This window comes from Sander lucioperca, chromosome 1 (genome assembly GCF_008315115.2).
Source record: "Sander lucioperca isolate FBNREF2018 chromosome 1, SLUC_FBN_1.2, whole genome shotgun sequence".
NCBI lineage: Eukaryota > Metazoa > Chordata > Actinopteri > Perciformes > Percidae > Sander > Sander lucioperca.
Genome location: NC_050173.1, coordinates 27,759,727 through 27,787,459, shown reverse-complemented (window position 1 = coordinate 27,787,459; position 27,733 = coordinate 27,759,727). Strand labels below are relative to the sequence as shown.

Here is a 27,733-nt window from a genome sequence, read left to right as displayed (position 1 = left end):
AAGAAGCAAGTACAAGTTTATGCCCTCTTAGGGGTACAGCACATGGCCACCAAGATAATAAGGAACTGCACGTAAAAGGCTCCAGTCAACAGCTCTGTCAATCTCCAGTATCAAAATGAGGAACTGGATAGAGGCATACATAGTACATTAAAAGGAGATACAATACAAATGCATTATGAGAGCTAACATACTTTTGCATATAATTACAAATGGCAAATAACAAAAAAACACACACAGTGTACAGTACATGCACACAAAATGATAGTGCACCCATGAGAATAAAACAGTGTCGCAGGAAAGTTTTAATGAAAGTACTGTACTATTTTTGCCAAGTATGTGTGTGTGTGCTCATACACAGAAGCCGGAGTCTCCACATCAGTGCATAGGAAACTTGTTCCATATTCATTCCCCACCGTGATTGCCATGCTGTTCGAATGGCATGCTGGGAAAACTAATTAGCACAACCCACCTCTGTGTACTCATACTGATAATATCCATGCTGTAAACAGCCTGCAGTTGGACAAGCCCACACATGTGCACATGCAAATACATGTGTGTACATGCATGCACGCATGCACGCACACACGCACTCACTCACTCCCACACAAACACACACACAAGCGCACACATCTAGGCAATAATGAATTGAAACAATTACAGGCAGCCAGAGGCATACCAACACAAAAACATACATACAATACTTTCATTAGATGAGGATCAATCATTTGTTCACGTTGAGTAATCACAATTTAATTTCATGGATTTTAAATTTTAATTTGTTGATTGTTGAACCTCAAACTGTCATTACCAGGCAAAAAGGCGCATCTCTGGTATGGAGATTTTATCTGCTAACTAAAATTAGTAATATGTAATACTGTAAAGAGAGGGTAACCTGTGATAGGGAAAAATAATTCAAGGATATGTAGGATGTTAAGAAACAGTAAATGTACTGAAATAATAATTGTAAATAATGAGGTAATGTATATCTCTAGATTGTAGCATGTTGTCCATAGTCTCACTGATACAATGTGTTAATGATTTTGAGTTTTTTGATCTTTTGAGGGTTTTTTTTTTCTTTAGCCTGAACTAATATATTGCACACACAGGAGAGGAGAATGGGTGCACTGTGAGGTTTTACTGAGTGCAATGGATGTGAGAGGAGAAACCATGTGGTTTCAGGTAATAAGGCAGTCATTACAATTACCTTATGAAACTGGAAGAATATTGTGAATTGTGAGGTGAATATCATTGACATAATGAGACTGGACCAAGTCCACAGCGCATGCATATTCACTAATTCATAAACAGACTCCTCTAACTGCTCTACCCAAACCTATACTTGTAATATGTACAACTCTATGTACAACGAAATATTACAGTATAATTGGTTGTTATCATTTTGAAGGCAGTCTGGGACTAAATTTACTTGTTGTTTTTAATCTGAGGAACCTTTAAAACACAATGTGAAGCACAAATATTGTAGTTTATGCCTTTGTTTTATTTTGTAGTATTGTATGGGATTCAGGTGCCTGATCAGCAACATACTGCATTTTCTCTCCTTTTTACCCTGCACCATGTACATGTATACTGGAAGCATTCCCTGATCTGTCTTCACTTTCTAGCAGAAAAAACGTATGGATGTGTGTGTGTGGACGAAAAACGGTCAGAGTCAAAAAACTAAATAAAAGATTGACCATAAGTATACCACTGTTTAATCAAAAATGTGTTATATTAGAACATCGAAACATGAGGAGTTTCATGGTTTCAATATGGTTTTAAACATAATCAAAACAACTGGGCCATTTCCTTAAAGTGTGAGTCTTAAAAGTCTGAAATTGGCCTGTCCAATACTGTAACACTGTTAACAAAAAAGACAATATTCTAACTGCTACAGTCTGGAAACATTGGAATGTGCAACAAACACATAATGCCATGTTATGTCATATTTAATATACATTAATGTATTTGAGACACGTGAGATGGGCATTACAAATTTAGGTGAAACATTAGAAAATGTTACAAGGAGACTAGTTCATAAAGCAGTAGGAAATTAACTGTATTTTTAAATATACAAATATACAAATATACAAAGAGCTGTTGTTGGTAACACATTCTACTAAGGGCCTCTGTAAGGGCAGAGGGAATCCTACATAAAACTCAAGGTGCTGATGTTTTTTTTCACACTTTTTTTTCCAGTTCAATTTCAGTCAATGCAGCCTTACGGTATCGTGAGAACTGTGCCAGGGGCTGTGGAGTATCTGTGCACAGGTTGTAGTGAGCTGGTCTATGTCAAAGTCCAGGGTCATTTTTAACCCTAGTCCATCCCTTGCCCTGGCCACTTCAAGTTTGTTCTAAAAGCCAAAAGTGAAAAAGGATTTTTTTCTGTCAAGCTCCTAAGCATTGCTCAGGCAGTAGCTTAGGCTACCTGATTTTTTTTTTTAACACTACCCATATAAAATGCCTTTATATAGCTGATATTTTATTACACGAGCTGCTTACAATGTGTCTAAGCCCATTATGTTTTAATAGTGGGGCTGGAGTGTATATAAATGTTACTCCTTCAAACTAATCTGTTCATTTGAAATAGAGGGGGAAATGCTGCTTTATTACTGTGTTGCTGAAAGCAAATTCTGAACAGTGATATCATTCAATCTTACAACATAAATTGCCTTGAGGTAGCATTATTTCGAATCCCTCACTAGTTAGTAAGATACATTCCAAATTTATTCAGCGTTTACAGTGCCGAGGTATATTACAAGCAAACACACTTCCACATTGAAAATAATAATTGACTAATAACAGAGGAAGTGGCGATGGGAATATGGAATCCACACACTAACAGAAGAATTGTTGCCCTTCGATTGCTCAATTTAACTTCTGTAGATGGAGCTGCAGCACAGGGCAAACAAGTTGTATACTTGCTCATATAATTACATATTATACTCTATTAGAGGAAGAAAAAGTGTGGTGTTTGGTGTTTTAAGCCCCCAACGTCATTGGTTAGGGTTAAGGTTAGGGTTAGGTGCCTTGAAGTCGACGGTCGCAGCGCTGCCTTGAAGTCAACGTCGGGGGCTTAAAACACCATCGAGCAAAAAGTGCATATAGTACTGTATGTACTGTAAACAGAAAGGTCTTTGGTGTTTTTTTGCCCCCAACGTCTCCTCCCAGGCAGCGCGGCAATGGTTATGTTTAGGGTTAAGGTTAGGGTTAGCTTCCTCGAAGGCGCCGTTGGAGGCAAAAAACATCATCGAGCAAACAGAAAAGCATATGAGGTGACTGCTGAGAATGAGTTATGTGAATACAAGGAACATGTGATTTAAATTCACATGTGCTGTGGGCATGAATGTTATAATAACACTGGTAATAGTAACAGCAAATTCAGCTGTGAATACTACATTTTTTTGAAAGCAGGACACAAGGTCACACTGATGTTGGGTAGATGACTCCCTGTTAACCAAGTCAAGTACCTAATAGGTAGCATGTTCTGTTGAACTTAAAATGAGCACAAATCATTGCCATGTGGTCTTTAATTATTAAGAAGATCCTGTGAAAGTGTTGTTTTTTCCCCCTCAGTGAGATGGGGAAACAATATCTCTTTGTTTTTGAGTCATGCAGCAGATGTTTTTTATCCATTTACCCAATATGTTTCATTATGGAAACAGTCTCTTCTATATTCATAATTACCATGTGTATCGTTATGCATTTTAGGAGTTTTCTTACAATGCAGGTATTCTTTGAATTGTTTTTTAAAACTTTCCCATCATGACATTTTCTTCTGTTTTCAACACTAAACTATAGTGACATGAAAACCACATTTCAGCCGCTGTCCTTGTAAAGCTAGAGCGGATGTTCAGCTTGCAAAATATATGTGACCGAGCTGGCTTCCAGGAGATTTGGGTGTCCTTGGCAGGACACAAGGCTGTAGAGGAGGGTTGAAGGTGGGTCAGACTATGTCCTTCCTTTTGCTACTCATTCCCATTGTCAACCTTCTCCTCTCTGATGAGCCCATTAGGTACCCTAGACCTGCCACCCAAGGGGCCATTTACTTGATTGACTAAAGTGAGAAAGCAGACTTTTTTTCTTGTCCATCTATAATGGCCCAATCAGCCCCCTGAGGCATTACCAGGCTCTACACTGACACTCCACACTGATTCAGTCAGCTTGCAGGAATACGGAAGCACAGTGGATTCACCATACTAAAGCCCTTTTCACACCTGCAAGATTGCTGGCTTTAAACATGTGTGTAAGGCGGTGGCTTTTGGCATTCACACTGAGGTCTCCCATATGGAAAAAATCCCATGTTGAGCGTTTTCACATGACATGACTGATTCATTTGACATGATGGTTTAGGATCGATTCTTTTTTTCTCTACTCATAACAGTTGTAGCACTGCTACAGAGCAGCATAGAGTTTGAGACACCAACAAGAAACGTGATATACAATCTCATACAGGCTGCCTTAAAGAGGGATTTGCAACTTATTTTGGTTGCCAAGCTTAGGCAATGCTGGGTGGAGTTGTGCCCCCTCTTCAGCATCCCCACAAGTTCTCGAAGCCCTCTGTAGGCTAACCAATAAAAACACAATCAGTTTTATCATCAATAAGATAAGACACTGAAGACTGTTGCCTATGCTACACAGCACAACAGTGTCAAAGCTACTTTAAAGGGACCAGACAACATAGTGATTTTTTTGGCTCTCAATAAAAGCCTAATTTGCTGACATGCTGTTGATTTTGTAGATATACCTGTTTAGCTGGATATTCTGCAAGCAATTGGCTGATGGTCAAATCTTTTAGACTTCTACTTCTCAAATTCTACTTTTTGGAAGCGTTGTGAATGTTGGTATGTTTCAGAGAAGGTTTTCCTGTAGATTTTCTTCTTTCTTTTAATACTATATAGGGTAAATACATTGAGTAATCTTTAAACATCAAGAAAGAGAATTCTTAAAAATGTGTTTATGCAATTCCTACAACTTGAACCTTACTCCTTAAAAAAATGTCTGTCCATAAAACATATCAACTAAATGAGAAATTATAAATTAATAAACTGCTGTTTTAGAAATAGGGTTGCTGAGAAAATGTGTCCAAAAATGTGTATACGACATTGCAGAAAATCATCCTCTGATCAATTTGGCAAATCCTGATACCACATCAGTATATCACTTTCAAGACTCAATTCACGTAGAGTCCGGTTTTTGCCTTAAAAATGTTTTTTAAAACCTACACCATTTATACAAATGTGGCTTGACTTCTGAATAAAACAAAAAATATACAAAATGTACACTACTGTTCAAAAGTTTGGGGTCACTTAGAAATTTCCATTCCACTCCATTCCAGACAGAATACCAGCTGAGATCAGTTGCATTGTTTTTTTAATCAGGGCAGCAGTTTTCAGATTACATTATGTGCTTACATAATTGCAAAAGGGTTCTCGAAGAAACGGTTGAAATCCATGCTTTTTGGTCTAAACGTCATACCCAAATTAAAAGGTACAACTCCCATATACGTTGACACTCTGGGGTGTGCCTGATATCATTGGAAAGGTGATTGATGTGCGTGTGTTTGTGTATTTGAGAAGTGTTTTATTTTGTATTTTATTGGCTTTTTTCTTTGCACTTTTCAAATGGAAATAAAAAAAGCACAGACATATCTGTAGAACAAAAATCATATAAAATCCATTTTTGAGTCTTTTGGCTTCTGGACTTTTTCTGTAGTAAGCTGAGACATGTGACTAATGACCTGTGTTGTCTGTCACCTGTCAGATGTGTTTACAGCAGTGTATTCTAATCATTTTACAGATGTATGACTTGGACGGAAATAAAAAACCTCCATTCTAGCCTCTGTAACTCTGTGTCAGTAAGGCCTAGAATCACCCTGACACTTGTAACAAAAACTTGAGAGTGTTACCTTTCCAATGATATCAGGCACACCCCAGAGTGTCAAAGTATATGGGAGCTGTACCACTTTTAATTTGGGTATGCTGTTTAGACCAAAAAGCATGGAATTTCAAGCGTTTCTTCAGCCACTTCTGTCTACAACAGTCGAGAACCCTTTTGCAAGTATGTAAGCACATAATATAATCTGAAAACTGCTGCCCTGGTTAAAAAAACAATGCAACTGATCTCAGCTGGTATTCTGTCTGGAATGGAGTGGAATGGAAATTTCTAAGTGACCCCAAACTTTTGACCGGTACTGTATATAAATAATACATAAGAACTTTTGTACTACGACTTACTACTTTAGAGCCACCTTCTGGTTTAAGTACAATTTTAAAATCCAAGCTTAAAACACTGTTTTCATCGTGACCTGACTAACACTAGCTTTGTCTACAGTGGGGCTGCTTAAGAACTCTTTCTCCTCCGCCAGATGTAAGTTTTAGTGTGTGCGTGCGTGTGTGTGTGTGGCCGAACGGGTCTGCTACAAGAGCTTGGCTGTGCTTAGTAAGCTGTGTGTGCATGGCTGCCAGTCCTCTGTTTCACACCTTTGCATGCTGTGATTTTTCCTGGCAGTGAACACAGATGCTGCCTTTTTCTGGCTCAAGTTCCATGTGCTCCACACCTCATCATCGTTCTGATATTTGTTGTATTTAAATTTTTTTCATGTGATAGGTACTGCAGATTTTTAGAAGAATTACTTTGAGGCATGCTCAAAAAGAGCTCAATAAATTCAATGTTTTACAGTGCTGCTGTTTGTCTGTGCGCTGTCAGTGTCCTCTTTTCATGCCCGGGACGTTATCAGTTATGAATTAGTTTTTCAATGCATGAGAAAATGGATGTGTCAATTGCGTGAGTCTCATGGTCAATCCGTGAGAGTTGGCGGCCCTTAACATGCGCCAGTATTTTTGTGCAGAGCTCAAATATCACATGCACTAACGTGCATATGCATGTGGTATTTTGAGCAACACTAGAACATAGAAGTTAGTGTTGCGACACTTATTCTCAGACGTCTCTGTGATCTACTGTGGCTTGGTTTGAACCTCAATTGTATGTCGCTTTGGACAAATATTATTAAATGTCAATTTAACTTACAGGTATATTTGGAAGCAGTGACAATAATTTCCGCCTTTCACCTTTTACGTTAACATCAATTTCATGTTTCAGACATTTTTACAACATGGTGTTCATCTGTGTGTTGTGCGATGGTGGTGTGTTACCTTGCAGAGGAAGCTGATGTTGAAACCAAACGTCTGGGCATTCCTTGAGCCGGCATTCATGTAATTGCCAACCAGCAATACCAACTCCAGAAGTTTGCTTAAACTTTCACTCTTCTTCACCTCCTCGCAGGCAAATGTCACATTCATGATGTCTGGCCGGATGTTATTCACCTGCTCCTCAAACGTCAGCTTGAACAGAATGCCGTTCAGACGTGGTCGTAGGAGTTTTACTGAACTCATCTGAAGGTTTGAATGACAAAAAAAAAGAAACAATGTAGGAGTAGTTTGTATTGTATATAAACAAGGCCTAATAACAGTTGTGTAGTGTTCAAGTTTCTGAGAGCACATGTTCAGCTTATTGAAAGGCCCATATTCTGCCTTCCATACACAAATTCTTTTTGAGAGGCAAACTATTTCCCCATGTAAAACTGACACAATTGAAGCTTTAGTGAAACAAGTGCAATGTGCCACCACACTTGCAGTACTATATCAGCCCATTATTTGTAGGATCCACCCTTAAAAGTGCAATTATTAAGTAAAGAGCAACACAATTGACTCAATTGACAGGCAAATTGCACTTGACAAAAAAATAACACACATCTATCTATAAAAAAAAATGTATCTGTTAGAGATGCACCGATTGACCGGCTGGTGACCGGAATTGGCCGATTTTCACGTGATCGGCCATGACCGGAGACTGGCCGGTCAGTCCGACATATGCCGATTTTATTCCGGTCAAATTCACTCGGGCGCCGCATGATTGACATCGCGCAACATCAGCATCACACGTGCACAAGCAGGGTTTCCGCTATATGCATGTAGCAGTGGCGCACCGCTCTCCATCAGCTGTTTATGAAATGTCATAAAGTCGTAATTATACAGGGTTCTGCAGAGCAGTCTGCTCTACTGGTCTCAGCCGCTCTCTCTCTCCCCTCTGAGGCTGAACAACTGGAACATGAAAATCGCACTCACGCGGGTCCCGTGAAATATGACAGCTACAGTTTATCGGAAAATAGCGTTGGGCACACTGACTTTGATGAATTTACTGTTTATCAGACCCCAGATGAGACAAGAAGCTACCGTTAGCGAAGGCTGCGGCGACGGTCCCTCTGCCTCTGATGCACCGCTGCAGGAGACACTACATTCCTCCGACATGCTGTATTAACGTTACTGTTTAAAACGCATTCCAGGTTAGTGGGGGTGCATACCGCTCAAAACCAACATTAAAAACGTAGTAATCTTCCCTCAGTGTTTAGTTTTGTTGCTAAACTGTGTGTGTATAATGAGCGGTAACGTTAAATCATCTGTTTCAGGTACCGTCTATTTACTGGATTGTTCCAAGGTAACCGCCGGTAGCTAATGTTAGCAGATAAGCCCGTTGACAGCAACGGTATTTTGTTCATATTTATGCACGGTGACACATAAAGCAAACTTACTAAAAAAGGAACTACACGCTGTTTATGTGTTTTGAGAAATATCTTTATACTGCAAGGCTATATTTATTTTATTTTTATTTGTTATTTATATATTATTGTATTGCCATGACCTGTTTTCCCTGTTTTCATACATACAGAAGTTTAGTTTGCTAAATATATAAATTTTTTTAGTTGGATATTGGATGTGAAAAGAAGGAAATGGTTCTTCCATAACATTGCACTTTAGATGTGTGTGAATTTCCCACACAAAGAGTAATTTCTATAGTTCTATTTTATAGCGATCGATTATCTGTTCAAAAAATGTTCTATGTTCTATGCAAAATGTAAAATATTCTATTAAAGAAAAGATAGAAAATAAATATTTGTGTGTGCTGTAAAGTGGTTAGAAAAAAATTAAATTGGAATCGGCTAAAATCGGTATCGGCAGGTCAAACTCAATGAAAAATCGGAAATCGGAATTGGCCTAGAAAAGTGTAATCGGTGCATCTCTAGTATCTGTATAAAGGCACAAAATACTTTGTAAATGTGAATATTATGGTTCTCAAGCCTGTATTCTGCTCTTCACAATCTCTCTCAGTTATTTGGAAACTAATTTAGAACGTGAGTTCCTACAATAACTTTTCATAACGTGATTAAAAAAAAGACACAAAAGAAATCCTATAAAGTACCACCACCTCATGACCATCAATGTCATGTTGAATCTCCAGTGTAATTTCTGCTGTGACTAGTTTTAATGAACTGAACATCAACTGCCCTCTTTAGTAAATGGGATTAACCTCTTTCCTGCCTCCCTCCAGACTTTCATATGGATAAAGGAATCTAAACAGATTTGTCATAAATAATATAACAGCCTCAATCAATACTTGTGGGCTTGGGAGTGAAATCACTGGAGCCAGAAAGAAATGAGAGAAGAAATAGTTATGAAAATGTGAGGGAATTAAAACAAATAGGGTTTTGGCTGTAAGATATGTGGCAAAGCAGCAAACACAGACAAATTGTACAGATTGCTGCATAATCTGGTGCTTCAAGGCAACCTTCAGATCCAGCCCATAATGTTTCATTACTGCTCAAATTTATTCATATGTATGGGCAAGTTGTCTGTCAAACAACCACCCCCCACCTCACTTCCTGCATGTACGTACATGCACACACACACACACACACACACACACACACACACACACACACACACACACACACACACACACACACACACACACACACACGCACACACACACACACACACACACATACATACATACACACACACACACACACACACACACACACACACACACACACACACACACACACACTCCTACCGTCTCCCTCACTTGAATTGATTTGTGTAGAATAAGGAGAAATCACAATGAAAGTGAGCACGTTGGTGACAGCTCTGGCAGAGTAAAGCTTGAACATGGCTTATTTCCCAGGGGAACTAAATAGCTTAGCATTGAGGAGCTACTTCATCAGCGGGGAGCTATATGATCACACAATTGGTGAGACCAGGAGGGAGACTGCCAGCCATGTGCTTCATTAAAGCTCCTAAAAGACATAGGCAAAACAAAACTTCGAGTGAAGAAAATAGCTAGGGAGATGTAGCACATCTACGACCCTTGGGTCTAATTGAACATTTCTTTTTTTAAAACAGTGTAATGTAACTCTATGATCTTGTTGTAAAGTAAAGTTCAAAGCTAACACTACCTTTTACAGTTGCATAAAGTGCTAGGTATTCGCTTGGCAAATGAATGGCAGGAGCAGTTAATTAAAAAGTAATTATAGCTGTAACTAGGTGAAAAGGTCAGCTTTAACGGCTTGATGATGTACTTCCCTTCCTATACAACTGATTTACAATACAACTCTGCCTTTTCAGTCAACCTCCATATAGGTGGAATTCCAGGTAGGTCAAGTTGCAGTGCATAGCTGACACACCCCATGATTGGAGTCTGAGAATGTGTGAAAAAAAAATGTTGACGTGAGAGAATAACACACAATTTTATTTTATTTTTTTCATTATTTTATTTTAAAAACCTCCATTTTGTCAATAGATAAGGTCAAATAGCAGATTGGGCCTTAAATGTTTAACTGGTTAAATTCCAGCTGCAACCACTTGCTAATCACTAATATTTGTCCAGTGAATAGGTAGTTCTTTTGATGACTGAAAAAAAAAATTACTTTGTGAAGGCTACACTCAAAGTTTAAAATATGGTGCCCACAGTATTATTTTTCCTTTTGCTGTAAAAGATAAAACTCTGGCTGGTCATTGTAAATTGATTAGATGATTAGGATGCATCACCGAGCTGGGTTGACTACAGTGGCATGTTTTTCAAAGAACGTTATTACAGACATGATTCTTAGCCTTAGGGTGTGATTTTATTATGAGAAAACATTGACAGTTGGTGGAAAAATATGGCATTCACTGAGTTCTTGTTGCTGGATCGTAATCAAAGATGATTAACATGTTCTGAGCAAGAGTCAAAAGTGCTTCTTTTTTTTTTTTTTAAAACAGCCTCTGTCATTTAGAAGCTGAAGATAAAAAAGTGTAACTATTTATTAAATATTCTCTTTATATGTTAAACATTTTAATTAAACATTACTGCAACTCTCTGGGATGTATCCCTCTAAATTATACATTTCTTAATTTCCTTTCCCTTGCTAAACCACTGTCCAAATCCAGCAGACCCCCACAAAAATAGTGTATGAAACAATGATGAAGGAAGTACGGACAAAGGTGTTAAAGTGCAGTGTGACTCTGTGTGAGGTATAGAGATACAGAGAGAGTGAGCAATAAGGAAAAAAACCGAATTTTTCAACTGTGCATGCTTCCAAGTGTTTGACTATAGCAGACCGGGAGTATGATTGTGTATACTGTGTGTTCTCTTGGGACGATCCAGTAGTCACCAGGAAATTATACTTACCACAATGCCAAACTGCTCTGACTCCACTAGCTCTTCATATTCACCCTTTAGTTCCGCTAGCGAATTCAGCTCTTTCTGCTCTGGCAGGTTCTTTATCAGGTTCTAGAAATGGGAAAGCACACACAAACACAGACACACACACACACACACACACAAACACACAGAGACAGAAAGAAAGACCGAGCGAGAGAGAGAGAGAGAGAGAGAGAGAGAGAGAGAGAGAGAGAGAGATATGTTAATAAGAATCTCATTTTCTGTCTATGTCAGGATAAAATTCACCTCAACTAGCTAACAGTTTGAAAGATAACTTTTTATAGACATGCAGTTGCTTCATATCAGCAACAGTTCAAGCATTAAAGTAGGATGGACTTTTCTAGAACCATAAAAGAACAAGTACTTGCATGTCAGACATGTCACACATCTGTAAACAAAAACAGATTATTATGGAACACTTCCTTTGAGTTCTGACACTGTCAAAGAAAAACATTTTCATCCCATATTTCTATCTTTATTATACCAGAATTCAGTCAAAGAGGTTTGCTGATGTTCTAGTAGAAGGATAAGGATAAGGTCAGGTCACTGCTCACAGTTGGCTTTTTACTGTGACAGTGGTGGCCCTTAGCCAATTACCGAACATGTCAGGGACCTTCAGATAACTGACCTTTTACTGCATAATCCACATCACCTTGCAATTGTATTAAAAGTACATGCAATGGGTATGCCATCATTTTGCTACTTATCTGTTAATTTCCCTTTGCAGAAGTAGCAACAACAAAAAAGCTGCTGGTGAGGTTGAAGATTAAGATGGAGATGAGAAAGATAATAGGAGGGACTGTGCTTTCTGTAAATGTTAATTGTTTGTGTGAAGGTCAGCAAAGTTAATACAATTGACCACAGTGACTTTTTCCTCTTTTCTCAGGGGAGAAGAAGAAGAGGAAGCGGTGCCCTTTGTCAGGTCTTCACAAAACTTCCCTTCTCATTAGCTCCCCAAATGTATTCAGTGGAAGCAAACTGGTGCAGGGTCACGTGGCCAGATGGGAGCCCAGACAGTAAAAACAGAGAGTAGACACTGCTGCTGGGCCACGGGCCTGGCTGACCACTCTGTAGACCCTAGCACCACGGCCAGTGTCTACTGCCCACTAATGATGACATCTCTGTCCTTCCCTCAGGGAATGCAGCAATATAAAATGTAAGCTATAATGCAGGCCTGGCATTCCTGTTTGGGAGAGAGCCATTATATCAAATGTTGCTTGCTTTAGCTGAAGCTCCAATTAGGGTCTGCAGCAAGCAATGGTGCCATGATAATGAAGGCTTTTGATCATATCAGCGGAGGCAGAAAGGATTGTTGATGACAAAAAAACAACACATTTGTGTAATTGGATTTGTAAGGATGAAGTTAAATGATGACTGGGTATATGGCAATGAATATACTGTATTCAGCACAAAGCTAATGTTGCTAATAGGGCTGTCAAAATAACGAGTTAATTTCGATTAATTAATCTGAGAAAAAATAACGCGTTAAAAAAAATAACGCTGATTAATCCATTCCATATTGAGGTTTGACCCAGAGCCGTTCTAGCCACCATTGGACTGTAAAATGAAGGAGGGAGACGCGAATGTGCTGCCTGGATCATTAACTGGAACATTTACTTGTAAAAATCTTCTTCCTGCCAACCCTGGCTACCGAAATCTGGTGCCACTGATATGTCTGCTCTTCTCTCTGGTGCTCTGAAGACGATACAGGCAACACAAACACCGCTGCACGTGACGCTAGTTGACACTACACTCGACAGCAGCTAACGTTAGCCTACCGCTAGCTAGTAGCTGGATTAAACACGGTTACAATGCTGACAGCTAACGCTGAACGGTGTAAAGTTTGACTGTGGTTTACTGTAGAGGACTGTGACTCAACAGCGTGATGTAACAATCTGCAGCTGCCGAGCTGCCGTCGGAAAAACAACACAGACGGTGCGTTCAATGAAACTGGTAAACTACAGCTTCGTGGTATATTTGAAGTTATTGTAAATGTCCGTGGTGGTTGTTTTTGTCGTTCAACAGCAATTTACTAGTGAAATAAGTTATTGTTATACATTATTATTAAATCATTTAATTTTGACCATATGGCCTTAGCAATAAACAAGCCGTTCTTTAATGTCACCAACTGTTGTTTAGTGCCCTTTGTTTTCTTTTCTTTTTTTACTTTCTTAAAAAGTATCGGTTCAGGTACCGTCAATTATGTATGCGATTAATTTCAATTAATTAATCACAGAGTCTGTAATTAATTAGATAAATTTTTTTAATCGATTGACAGCCCTAGTTGCTAATTATTCACTCTGACCTTTTGTAAAGACATACTTCATGATTCTGTTTTATATAAGTCATGACTATTTCATAAAGAGGCAAAATATTGTTTTTATTATTATTTTTGTTCAGGTATGTAGGTTTTAGTTAGAGTTTTAAGTTGAACTGTTGACAGAAATGCATGTTTAGCTGTTCCTGAAAACCTCAACAGACTTGATAATTTGCTTTTTATGTAGTGTTAAAGGTCTAGTGTGTAGAATTTAGGGCAATCTATTGGCAGAAATGGAATATAATATTTATAACTATGTTTTCATTAGTGTATAATAATGTGAAAAAATAAGAAAAGTTTTATATCTAGACACGGAGTGGGTCTGCCATTTTGCAGCGCCACGTTTCTACAGTAGCCTAGAACGGACAAACCAAACACTGGCTCTAGTGAGGGATATTAATGTTTTTGTGTCAGCCACCGTAGTTCTCCTACACGCTTAACACACAGAAGTTTCAGTTTGTTCAGTTAGATGCAAATAAATCCTACACACTGAACCTTTAAGTTTTAAAATGTGTAGTATCAACTACATAAAAATATAAAGATCGATGCTATTCAAAGTAAGGTATATGTAAGTATGACTATAATAAAACTCCAAGTGAACAAGCAAAGATGGGCCAGTCTACGGGATAGAGTGCAATACATTGCATATAAAATGTTTCTCTTGAATTCTAAGGGACATCAGTAGCTGGATTAGTAACAAAGTTCTCCTTGAGAATGTATCGTTGATTCTGAGTGGAACGTCATCAGCACAGGAGCAAACCATTCATCCATTAGAATAGTCATTGCTAATACTGTGGCAAATCCGATTAATTAGGCTGTTCTTCTCTGGCGTTGCTTCCTGAGCAAAGATGAACAATAAGGGGAATGTTTTCACCCTTGTAAAGTAAGTCTTTTACAGTGCCTTTCCATTTGAGTTGAGTCTGGTTTAGCATAATATACTGTAGATATGAAGGAGAAGTGTCCTTGGCAGAGCCTGCTGAATGTATTTCAGCACATTTCTAACAGCTGGAACACACTGCACGCGTAAAGGCTGTTTTATGCTTCTGTGTCAACTCCACGGCGTAGTTACACCGTCGCTCCTACGCCGTCGTGACCCTTTCGGAGTTGCGTCGCGGTTGCTTTGCATTGTGGTGCATTTAACCGCCATAACGCTAGGGGGTGATAAGTCCGAGGTTATTTGCGAGGTGTCTGCCAGCCAGTTTATGTTATGTTAGCAAGCAAACTTTAGCACAACTGCCCACAAAGTACTGCTTGCAGGCTAAGTGCTAATTTCAAAACGTTACTGTCATATAGACACTTTACAAACGGATAACCCCATCATTGTAACCAAAATACATCGGCGTTTATTTGCAAAGCTTATGTCAGTGAACTAGCATGTTGCTACTCCCCACTAGGCTGCTTGAAACACCGACTATCAACACACAGGACGAGTTGACCAATCACAGTCCTTGCGGTCTGCGTTGCCTCGATGCGAAGTTACAAATTTTTGCAGGTGCACGTCGAGCTACAGCAGAGGGCTTAGAGAGGGGTTCGCGGCGACGCAGAGGGGTCTGCGGGGGTACGCCGTCGATTCGACGCAGAAGCATAGCACAGTTATTTTTATTTCGGCGCCCATGTTATCCAATCTGTCCGGCCACACCAGGCGCGTAGCGTGTGATACGCAAGCGTATGTGTCAAGCCAGGCAGGTAATCACATACAGGAAGACCACAGTGCAGCCGGATATTTTACCAAAATAAATTTTGGCTGTCTTGACTTGAGACACACACACACACACACACAGCCACATATAGGCTACGATTACCACAGTTTTCCCCACTCATCCTGTCTTTCTATTGGAGAGAGAGAGACCAGGCGCACGATCAGGCACGTATATATGCTACGCGACACTTATGCGTGCGGTGTGTTCCAGCTGTAATAATGTATGTTTCTGTTTCCAGTAAAGCTGTGCTTTTGATACTCAACAGTAATTTGTCAGCATGCAGAAAACCATGATTACATCTACAAACATACATACACACAAAACTAATGCCATTCATTGGATTTGCCATTTCCAAAGTTGCCTTTGTAATTACATTAGGAATGGATTGAAAGTTTTGAGAGAGGTGAAATTAAAACATTTTAAAATGCTACAGTTAAACGCATCTGAAAAACACAGACAGAAAACTAGGTAATGGAAAATCGAATCCACCTTGTGCTTGTCATTTCATGTGTCTGTCATCTTGTTAATTATTAGAGACCCCATAGAGCACAATTGACACAAAGGCAGCACCATATGTGTGGCAATGTGGGAGACTGGGTGATGATGCTGGGCCAGACTCCTCACCACACGCCACCAGACACACACAGCAGTCTAGGAGAGATTACTGGAAGTATGCTAGCAACACTACACATTCATTTACCGCCTTGGGCGAAGATGAAGGCGCTACTTATCAGCACACGAGCCAAGAAACACCATCCACCAACAAAGCAAACTGCAACAGCAACATTTGGATGTTCAGGTTAAAACCTGGTTAATTCTGCTCAGTATCATTTTGTCAAAAATAAAAACAAATTGTAGGCTGAATTGGTGAAACAAGTGAATATATACAATAATTGGTAAATGGATGTGGCATATTTGCTGGAAAATACAAATACATGTTATGGTAAATTTGTTGATGCAAGTGTCCCTGCCCTTACAGCTTTTGTTGCGAATACAATGCTGTGATTAATTGATTTGATTGTACAAGTAACAAGCAACTTCATCACAGGTTTAGTTTAGTCAAAAATGTGTGTACATTATGTCAACCAACAGAAAATGTGCCCAAGAATAGGATGGGCTCTATCTTGCACCCAGCGCAATTGACTTTGTATACCGACGCATGTATCATTCCTATTTTGCACCCGACGCACAGCGGACTTTTCCCTCCACAGACTCAGGTTGGTAAATTAGGGAATGAACTTGCGCTCCCGGGGGCGGTTCAGCAAAAAGAGGAGGCGTGTTCCGGCGCAAACGTTCCCTAGTGCTATTTTGCAGTTTCAGAAAACAATTCAGCCACAGACCAGGAAAAACCTAGTCTAAAGTCAGTGGCGCGTTATTCAGATATTTTTAAGGGCGCATGCAAAAATATCACCATGCATTCATAACCTCCTGATTCAGTGAAAGTGAGCCCAAAACACCGGAAAGTATGTTTTTGTGACATTTCTTTATTTACATTTTGTCAAAAAGAAAAATCAATAGCAAATGTCGGTCTCCTCGGCTGTGAACCGCTCCTGGCGTGCGCCTAGCAAATCCGCCATTATAATAGCAATCCGCCATGGAACAAGCGTGCCTGCTTTTAAAGGGAATGTGAGATAACGCTCTGATTGGTTTATTGCACATTACGCCCAAACCACACCTATGAGTAATGTAGCTACTTCAGATTAGATTTGCGTCGGGCGCAAGAGTCATTTATCCCGCCGGTATAATAGCAACAGCGCCCGAGATCTGCCCACAAAGCTACTTATGTTTGGCATTTGATACTTGCGTTTCAGATCGTTAAAATAGGGCCCTATGACTTAATGTGTCAACAGAAACTGAAAATGTAAAATGTGCAACTAAAGTGCATGGATATCTTTTCAGTATTATGCTCCGTTCTAAGGATATTTTTTGTCCCCAGAAATGCTCCCAGGTTCTGTGCACAGCAGTTGCTCTCCTACAACCAAACAACAGTTATGATCTTCATTTCTGGATGTATTCTTCCTCTGCTGACTGTCACAGTTCAAAAAGCTTTTCAAAGCTCCAGTAGTGTATATTTTTATGCATATCGTTATCTAGCTCCCAAAAACTGCCTTTTGTAAATTCTGGGTTGGATCATTAAAATATGTATTCAGCTGTCAATCAACCACATGTTAAATAGACAGATCAGAATCAATTAATCTTTGTCAGGGAAAGCAGGCAGTCCAATAACACATACACAAGCACAAATCATTTGCATCAGTGTGAAAATATGTGAATAATATACACAATGTGCCTGCCTGTAAAAATGTGTTAAAATTCAATTTTAAAGAATAACCATAACATTAATGTACAGATAATTGTTTTTTGGTTATTATATTCTAAAACCGATAAGGATATCATTGTAAACTATACTCCATCAATGTATTATAGATTTACTATACTATACTAGTCAGCAGGTCAACTCAAGGACTCAGACAACCTCGCAACACTGTTACTGGTGTTTTCCCCTCACTTTAACTTGGAATTGTGCGATTTTGGTGTATGTACTGTACAGAAAAAAACAAGTAAAGTCAATACTGGTAAAATAATTCCACTACTGCTACCCAGGCAAATGTACTTGAGGAATGCAAGCCGTTGTGAGGGTAAAGGAGAGTGTAAAAGTAATGAGATACAGGTTACGGTTCACTAAACTTTGTAGAATATGACAGTATCTGTAGGGCTTTCACTTCCATTCTTTGATCTCTGCTGCTGTCAAATAGCTTCCAGTGAATCAAGTGCAGTTTCAAAGCACCTGTGAACCATTGCCAAGTTAATACAGTTTAAAAGGGGAGTATTAGGCATGTATTAGGCACACACTTAACCATACAGTTTACAGCACTGCATGCTGTTAAAACAGCAGGTGCTAATGTAGTGCAAATTAAAAATGCTTTGATATTGAAAATACAACGAATGTCAGTAAAAGTGTGCACTATTCCACACAAATTATAATGCTCCAAAAATGTACATTAAGCCAAGTTGAACTGTAATACTATTGTGTGGAGCAGGACGTCTAACATGTACCACACCTACTCTACAACACCTACCTTGTGAAAAATAATTAGAGCACAGAGAAGCATATTCCCAACAGTAATGTCAAAATGATGAAGGAAAAAAAAACAAGAAAGCTTTGGATATAGTCTAAGACATGTCAATCGATAAAGCTTTTCTCAGAGCAATAACGTCCTTATTAAAACTGGGTTAAATAAAGGTGAAAAGAGAGAGAATCACCTGAAGTCTACAAGATGATCTGAGTAAACTGTTTTCCTCTCTGCTAGGCCTATGGGAGGTCTACAACAAAGACACAAGAGCAGCCATGTCTGCTATGTGCTTGACAGATGTGATTTTTCTCCTTTTAATTGATTTCCTCCTCAATTTTGGGAGACAGAGAACCATGTGGTATTCTGCCCATGCTTTGTGATGAGAATCAACATCTCCGTGCCGTGACACCACAGCAGGCTCCCTGCAGGCTCACGGCAAATCAGTAAAGACTTCAGTTTGAATCAATAACAAAGTAATAGACAGACAACAAGAACCTTAAATTCCAAAACCAACGCTTGACAGTTCCAAAAAAGACATTATGTAGAATTTCAAAAGATTTTGTTCAAACTAAGCTTAAGAGTCAAAAGAGAAAAAAGTACTTTGCACAATAGGTTGGGGGTGTAGACGGCATCCATCTTAAACAAAAGGTTACAACCACAGAACTGGAAACTACTGAATATGTGAAACAAAGGCTATCAAGTTGTTGTTTTTTTTTACAAGAATGGGGACAGTTTTGACACATAATGGGAGTGCACACCTTTTAATTTTACGTTTCTCGTCTGAATATTTAGAATTTATAAAAACAAAATAAAAAAATCATGTGTAATATGAAATTATATGTAAATCATTTACAATAACAATACAGGTTAAAAATGTTCATTAATATAAGCAGACATCTTCAACATTTAACCTCAACATTAGAGGAGAACCTACAGATGAAAACAAACAATAAATGGCAAATCTTGTCTAACAGGTAAATATGTTAAACAATGAACATCAGTTATATAGGACATTGTAGTCTTACAGAATCTAAACCCTGCCAAACAGTACAAACACCTAAAATCTCAATATGAGCAAAGCTACAGTGACAGGTTGACAGGCAACAAACTGAGTGTGACAGATTCTAAAATCGCATTAAAACTAAATGAGAAATGCAGTTTGAGAGAAAGACACAAACGCAGTGAGAGGGAGGGAAAGAGGCTGAGAGAGAGATAGAGGGGGGATGGATTAATTTAAGGGTTGGGGCTGGAACATCTGACATATTTACTGTGACATTAAATGTGTCTTTTAGAAGGAAATGTGGAGGATATATTTTTCTATATCTTTTTTTTTTTAATGTGCACACCTGAGCACTTACATTTGCCATGAAAGGTGTGAAGCAGGATTAAGAGGGGAAATAACCCAGCAAATAAGGAGTTCACATAGAGAAATAAAAAAGATAAACAGAGAGAATTTGGTGAAGAAAGATACAAGAATAGAGAGAAGTAACAGAGACAGAAAAGAAACAAACAAATAAGAAACAGAGACAGAAAGAAATAAACAAAGTGTTTAAAGCTCATTCAACTCTAACCTGAATCTATTGTGAGCCCCCAGGATTTAGAGATGAATCTAGCTTTTAAATATTGAGTATGCCTCATAATATAAATGCACATATTCTAATTTATTGACATAAACTTTGATAAAAACCTAATGCATGAAGACAAGGTAAATGCAGAGCATTGACTTAAAAAACAAACTTGTCAAGGTGGAAAAAAGGGGATGCACTTCACTGCACTGCATTGAGATCATCTCTCATTTGGGATTATTCTTCTTTGACAATGTCTCATACAGTCATCCTAATACAGTGCTGGTATATAATGAGGCTGTCAATCAAATAAGAAGAGAGCTAGCATGCAAAGCAGTAATAGAAATTAATTTGTTTGTGGAGTCTGCTGTCTGAGAGTGTCTGTGTGAGTGATGTGCCATCTGTCACAGAAACAAAGACACTAAATTGGAGAGTGAAAACAAAACAAATTTTGCTCGGTTAAGAAAATACAGCACCCAGTGTGCCTGAGGAGAGACTGCATGGACTCCACCTAATGAAAATGTAACTGTTGTGCTGTATTGTGCATAAACTTGTCTGTGTGTGGGTGGGTGTGTGTGTGTATAAGCCTGTGTGTGTCCGTGTGTGTGAGCTGTTAATCAATATTCAACCTGGGGACAGAGTACCTGACCTGTAGCTAAAGATCAGCAGTGTGGTGATGATAAGTGCAAAGAACATGTAGTACCTTGGGTCCTGGCCATCAATTTCTGAGGTGCATTTGATATTGCACCAAGCCAAGCCTCGCCTCTCTTTCCCCTGCCTTTACTTTGTTTACTCTAATACTTCTCCTTTTCTGTCTTATTTTTTTCAGCCCTACCAAATCAGCATAATGTATTTAACATTTAATTGTTAAATTAGCATTTGATGCATAAGAAAGTTTTGTGCTGTGTGCCAAAATAAACCACAATTAAGCCCAAGGAGGACCCAATTTCTCCTACTTAAGCTCTAATCCAACAGGCCCAATGCATAGCCATACTTATCACCTTGCCCCACATGTGCATTTTTACACCATGCAAATGATGCCCGACAATGTGCCAGGCTGCTGCAATCACCTGTTGTTACAGCGGAGAACAAAGGCTGGCATGGGCACTGCCAGACCCTGCAGCCAATGAGCTACCACGTGTAATGATGGGTCCATGCATATGAATGAGCATCGTGGTGATCTGGGTGATTGACAAGAGAGATAAACAATAATAACAAGCATGGCTAGTACGAAGGACTCCTGTGAGACCTGGTGGAAAGGTTGTTGCCATGGCGAGGTGAAGAGAAGTAGTGCAAAGCCGAAAGCTGACAATGCTGGGGTTTACTGTGAGACAACCTAGTCAGTGTGTATTATGATTTCTCGGGACACACTATGTAATTAGCCATTTTTAAGGAAGGGACCATTATTATTTTTTAATATACATGTATATCTGAAAATAATTGGAAAGAATATCCATGTATGCATTTCCTGAAGGGAAGAACTGTATAGAGCTTATTTTACACACAGGGCCCAATTGGGCAGATACTGTCCCTGCAGAATTCCAATTTATTTGGATGACAGCCACTGTGGTATTGTGTCAATTGATAGTTTGAAATTATATTAAATAAAACACAGCCACATGAATGAAACAAATGTAATTTAAATGAGTGTTCATACTACAACAGCACATTTAATTTAGGTAGGGAAGGCAGACATACTGCACACCACAAAAAGTCTGCAATAATAACAGATTTTTGAGAAAAGAAATGCATTTTTGAGTCATGATATTGTGGCCGTAGTAAAAGAGAACTTAGCATAGCTGTCGCTAAAATATGAGGCAGTATACAGATAGTTAGAAGCTCCATTATTTTCACTTCATTGGAAGTGAAAATATGTATATACAGTAGGTGTTGGTTTGACCCATCAACATGTCCTTACATACGGTATAATGACTACACAAATGTGCACATGATGCGACACAAATTCCTGTTCAACTATATTACTGTATGTTTGCAGTATTACATACTTTTTACCTTGACATAGATTCCCATGCTGAATAAGGTTGTGCAAAAATCAATGTAATATGTGGAACATCCTACTGCTCACCTTAAATCATAAAATGAATACAAATTTTTCTCACTGTGTACTTAAAAGCCTGGTATATCAACCAGTAAGTACTCAAAATGATACTCATTAAGACATGCTGAGTTTAAATACAAGAGATGCTGGACACTTCACTGCATTTCTTTGATATTCTTATATGTGTATTTGCACACAACGTAGGGCACTATAATTACAAATGAATAGCGGTGGTGCAGTGTTAGTCATTAGCCTTTCCTTTTGAAAAGGAGATGGGGTAATATAAAATACACTGGCAGACATTAAACATTAAGAAGCTACTCTGATATTCCGCAAAACAAGCCCCCAGGGCCATATCTTCCGCTGACAAGAGTTAGCTTACCACACACACACCAAAAACTGGGCGTGCTTAAACATTTAGTGATGACTCCCTCATTTCAAGCAGCTAGATCACATGGCATGTTTTGAGTAGGGGTGGGGAAAATAGCTAGCTCTGCAGCAGCCTACAAAACTATGGTTTGTTTAAAATAAATCCTCAGTCTGTGTGTGAATTTCTATGTCAATTCACTTCTCTCTCTCTCTCTCTCTCTCTCTCTCTCTTTAGCTACATGGAAGTGGTTCAGGTCACCATGGCCTGTGGGCCTGCATCTTGAAATCCTAATCTCAGTGTTATAATGCACAACTTTTCATTATCACTCGTTAACAAACAGAAATTATGAACAATGTGTGTTTTTAAAACACACACATATTGCTTGATATACATTTAACACCCATTACTTTATACCCATGGAAATCATTTAAAGCACTTGAGTGCAAACTTTGTTTACAATAACTGGATCAAGTGTTACAATAGAAGAATAGTTTGAATATTCCTGCACCCACACCCACTTACAAGGCTTATAAGTAAGTATTTCTGTCACACAATTTATTTAGGGTTAAAGTCAAGCACTTATTTAAAAAGATATAGTAAGTTAAGTGCACTGGAAAACCCTGTTCCCAAAAAGCTCAACACAAGAAAATCGTGACAAGCCCGAAGACATGGACTCGATGTGGGGTAATTTTTATCAAGTGCAGCAGAAGTCTGCATTTGAATTCCCCGTGTATAGATGTAACTTTTGAACTTCAGTGGCCGACTTAAGTTGCCAACAATAAATCCTTTGTGAGTGTGCATTAGCTCTAATAAACTGAGGTCAATGTAGTGATGAGCTTTGATGTGACATGGTTATGGGCCATAATTGGACATCACAGGGACTCACTGCAACCACTACTATATATAGAGCATGAGGAACCTTGGCCTGCTTTTGCATGATGGAGGTAGAAAAGCAGATTAGACCTTAAAAAGCTCATATTTGTCAGGGGGGCATTATATGAGGGTTTGAATGCATTGTCAGAAATTTAAACATGTGTTAACTGTTATTTCATTGTAAGATCTCCCAAGATATGCCAATTAAGCAACGAGGGAATGCAAGGTAGTCCAGCAGAATTATTGTACAACAAAAATAAGAAAAAAGTGGCAAGACAAAAGAAGAAGCTTGGAGAGCTTGGAGAGTACACTTGGTAAACATTAATCTAAATTCCTTGAAACCAACACAACTTAATCACGACTCCTTTGGAAAAAGTTCCTCCCAGAGACTGCAAACCATGTGTTATAAAAAAAATACCAACATTGTCAGCCATTTGTACTTAGATAAAGATTTTCCAGAGACCATTTCCACAACAGAAAAGCGTTTTCAGCAGTGCTTCATCGTCAAAATGGGCCAGCTTAGTACACGTTTTCAGCCACCTTGAAATGGAAATTCCAAAATAATATGTTACACATTTAAAGCAGCCATATTATGCTCATTTTCAGGTTCATAATTGTATTTTAAGGTTGTACCAGAATAGGTTTACATGGTTTAATTTTAAAAAAACACCATATTTTTGTTGTACTGCACCGCTCTCTCTCACTGCTGCAGATCCTCTTTTCACCTGGTCTCTGTTTTAGCTACAGAGTGAGACCTCTTTTCTTCTTCTTCTTCTTCTGTACTATCTTTGATTGCACTGCACATGTGCAGTAGCTAAGATGTAGATCATGTCAGCTAGCTAGCTCCATAGACAGTAAAAGACAGGCTGTTTCTACAACTTCGGTCAGTTACAAGGCAGGATTAGCTGGGAGACTTCTAAATGAGGGCGCACATGTAAGTAGTTCCTTTTGTAGATTATGGTGAACTTGTGTGTGTTGTAGCAGTGCTTTGCTATTGAGAACGAGGTAGCATGCTAGCGTTAGCATGCTAACGAGCTAATGGTTGCGGTTAGCCTGCTCGTTTCGGCTTGTGACGTCACAAGCCGTGCCGATTTTGAACAGCTCACCCAGAGACTGAAGGCAGGACACATTCAGAAACCGTATCTCACTCTAAACAGCATGGATGGATTTTTATCAAAGTTTGTATGTGTGTGGAAGCACCAGAGACACAACATAATACCCCAAATCCCAGAAAAAGTGATTTTTTCATAATATGGGCACTTTAAAGTAATTTGGTCTAAACTGTCACTACAGTTCCCGAATATACAATAATTTACTACGACACATCTCCCGACCAAATTGTGAAAATTATTCAGTGCATAAATATTTCACTCTTAGTTAACACTACTTAGGCAGATAAACCTTCAAATTCTCTCTCTCTCTCTCAATTGGAACCTAATCAGGATGAAGGACATAATGTATGATTAGATTAGATTAGATTCAACTTTATTGTCATTCTGCAGAGTACAAGTATAAAGACAACGAAATGCAGTTTGCGTCCAACCAGAAGTGCAAAAAAAGCCGAAAAGTGCAATGTAATATTCAAGTTGATGTGAATCCAATTATAATATAATTAATTTTATTTACATTATTTTTCACTTCCACTTACTGTTGCCGATAATTTAGTGTTGTTGATACTTTCGCTCATCTTAATAAATTGTGCTTTTATAGCTGGATACATTTTATTTACAGCTGGACTAACACTGCTGCTGAACTGAATGTAAAACACTGACAAATCAAAAACATGAGCATTGCTCTACATTACAACAAAAAGACTAAATTATGTGGGCTGTGTTTAAAAAATCTTAGGTAAGTAATGACACTGTTATAACAAAATAATATGAGTAATATGGTAATGAATAAATGTCATAAGACACCCTACACTTGTGTTCTCAGCCTAATACATCATAGCAACCTTGCCAGTGAACTATTATGAGTTACCCACTGCATGTGTACAAGTTGATTACACCATAAACTATTCAAGTTTACAAGTGCTAATTAATAATCTGGCCATTGTTTGGCCTCCTTGTGTTCTATTGGCAGGAACTGTAAGGGCATTGGACCAAATACCATTATTATGCCAGTTAAGCCTTCTCCCTGAGGCAAAGAGGCTTTTGGGACTTTTAGAGAAATCAAAATACCAAAGGAGAGCCAACTCAAGTCAATGACAGCAAGGTCGCAGGCATAGCCACATAATAATATAATATTTAATAATATTCCCTTTATTTGCCAAGTACATTTACACATAAGGAATAGTGGGCAGCCATAGTCCGGTGCCCGGGGACCAACTCCAGTTTTAATGCCAGCGCATAAGTCAAGGGGATGGCAGGGTTAGGGTAAGGGGCAGTTTATGTAGATAGTGTCAGACATCATGATTTAAACAATGTGAGTGAGGTATATACACTTAGCCAAGGTGCTACTAAAAAGAACTAGGGGTGTTGGACGTCATGTAGTGCCAAAGCAAATGCAAACACAATGCAACCAGGACCCTGAAGCCCAGAGCGCACGTGCCTGACTCTTTCACACAAAAACACCATCTACAGAACCTTCCCATGTCGCTTCTGTTGCCAGCCAACAATAGCGATGAAAAGCTTTGTCAGGCTGTCAGCCCTTTAAAAAGCAGACCTTTGCCAAGCTTTCTGAGGCTCAATCTGTTTTCATTGAGCTAACGTTCATTCTTGTCTTTCATTGTCCTCTTCATCTCATTGTTATACAGGGTATCGTAGTGGGGTGGCTCTGACGTCTTTTGGAATTTGATGAATCTGACCTATACACAAAAGTGACCTCTGTCCACCAGCACTATAAATATTGTAGGCAAATGAGATGGAGAAAGAAAGAGTGAGAGAAAGATTGTATGCAAACTAGGGGTGTAAGAAAAAATCGATACACTTGATCGCGATATTTTATTTTGCAATACTGTATCGATTTTCAAAAAGGCAATATTGATTTTTTTTTTAAATAATAATAATAATAATAACAATAATAATAATAATAATAATATATATATATATATATATATATATATATATATATATATATATATATATATATATTATTTTTTTTTAAAACGTTAAAAAATATTCATGTAAGACAGTGGTTCATGTTTATGTTGTGTTTAAATCCCCTACCGCTGGATGGCTATGCTGAGACGCACCACTAGTGTCCTTGCCTAACAGTGCCTAACAGTGCCTAACGGTGTCTAGCAGTGCCTGACTTTTTTCTAGAAGCTAACAACGTAGCTTTGGCCTACTTTAGCATATAAACATTAGCTCACTAAGAACCTGTGAACCACAAACCCAAACTGGCAGTTTGATTTTCTGTGTACTGAATTGTTTACCTAAAGTAAACTTCTTTGACTTTTATGAACATCATGTCTTTTTTTAAATATTATTTTTTCTAAAATTATACTTAAAAAAAATCCCAATATATCGCCTTACACACAGTATCGAAATATATTGCAATATATTGAATCGTGACCCATGTATCGTGATACATATCGTATCGCCAGACTCTTGCCAATACACAGCCCTAATGCAAACATGTTTGCACATGTGTATAGAATTACACACATGAATTGGGTGGATGATAAATGACAGAATTGTGCAGGGACTAGAAGACAGAGGGGATAACTGACACTATCTATCCATTTGCATGTGCTGAACGTATGTTTGTGCGCTAGTCGCATGGTGATTAAAATAAATAAGCGTGCAACAAATTGTAAAGATTCATATGGAGTCTGGATGAATGGTGAGAGCCAGGACTGTCTGCCACCATTCAGGGATGTGTACATCATCTCTGAGGCGCTGATGGGCCCTAATGCAGAATAAGGAGAGCCAATCAACTCCTATCTATCCACTCTGCCAGGGTGACACATTGTAGGGGTACTTCAAGGCCAGCGCACTGCCACATTCTGCAGACAAATCATTACATTAGACATGTCGACTGAGAAAAAAGATAATAAGATTGAGTTACAGAGTTTCAGATGCATTATGAACACCTCTTCCTTCCATTTTCACTATTACCTCCATTTATCAGTAACCCAGCCTGCTGGTCACTCGTCTTTGCAAAATAATGCAAAAACCAACAACATATTTACCACCTTTGTTACAAAATAGAGTGATTCTATTTAACTACTGATAGTGGTTCCTGTGTCAATAAAGGTTGCAGCAGTAGGTTATTCAGAAACTATGCAGCATTT

The 27,733-nt window shown here is 38.6% G+C and overlaps 1 protein-coding gene across 7 annotated transcripts in view; it reads right to left on the bottom strand.

Annotated features, from left to right (window-relative positions):
• The window catches only part of diaph2 (diaphanous-related formin 2), a 426,632-nt gene that overhangs the window by 158,827 nt on the left and 240,072 nt on the right, over positions 1 to 27,733 (bottom strand). For all 7 annotated transcript variants that reach the window (XM_031302826.2, XM_031302828.2, XM_031302833.2 and 4 more), the window contains 2 exons: positions 11,506 to 11,607; positions 7,152 to 7,391 (listed from right to left, as the gene is read on the bottom strand). In XM_031302826.2, the coding sequence (XP_031158686.1) occupies positions 7,152 to 7,391; positions 11,506 to 11,607 (342 nt within the window). The remainder of the gene's footprint in view (positions 1 to 7,151; positions 7,392 to 11,505; positions 11,608 to 27,733) is intronic.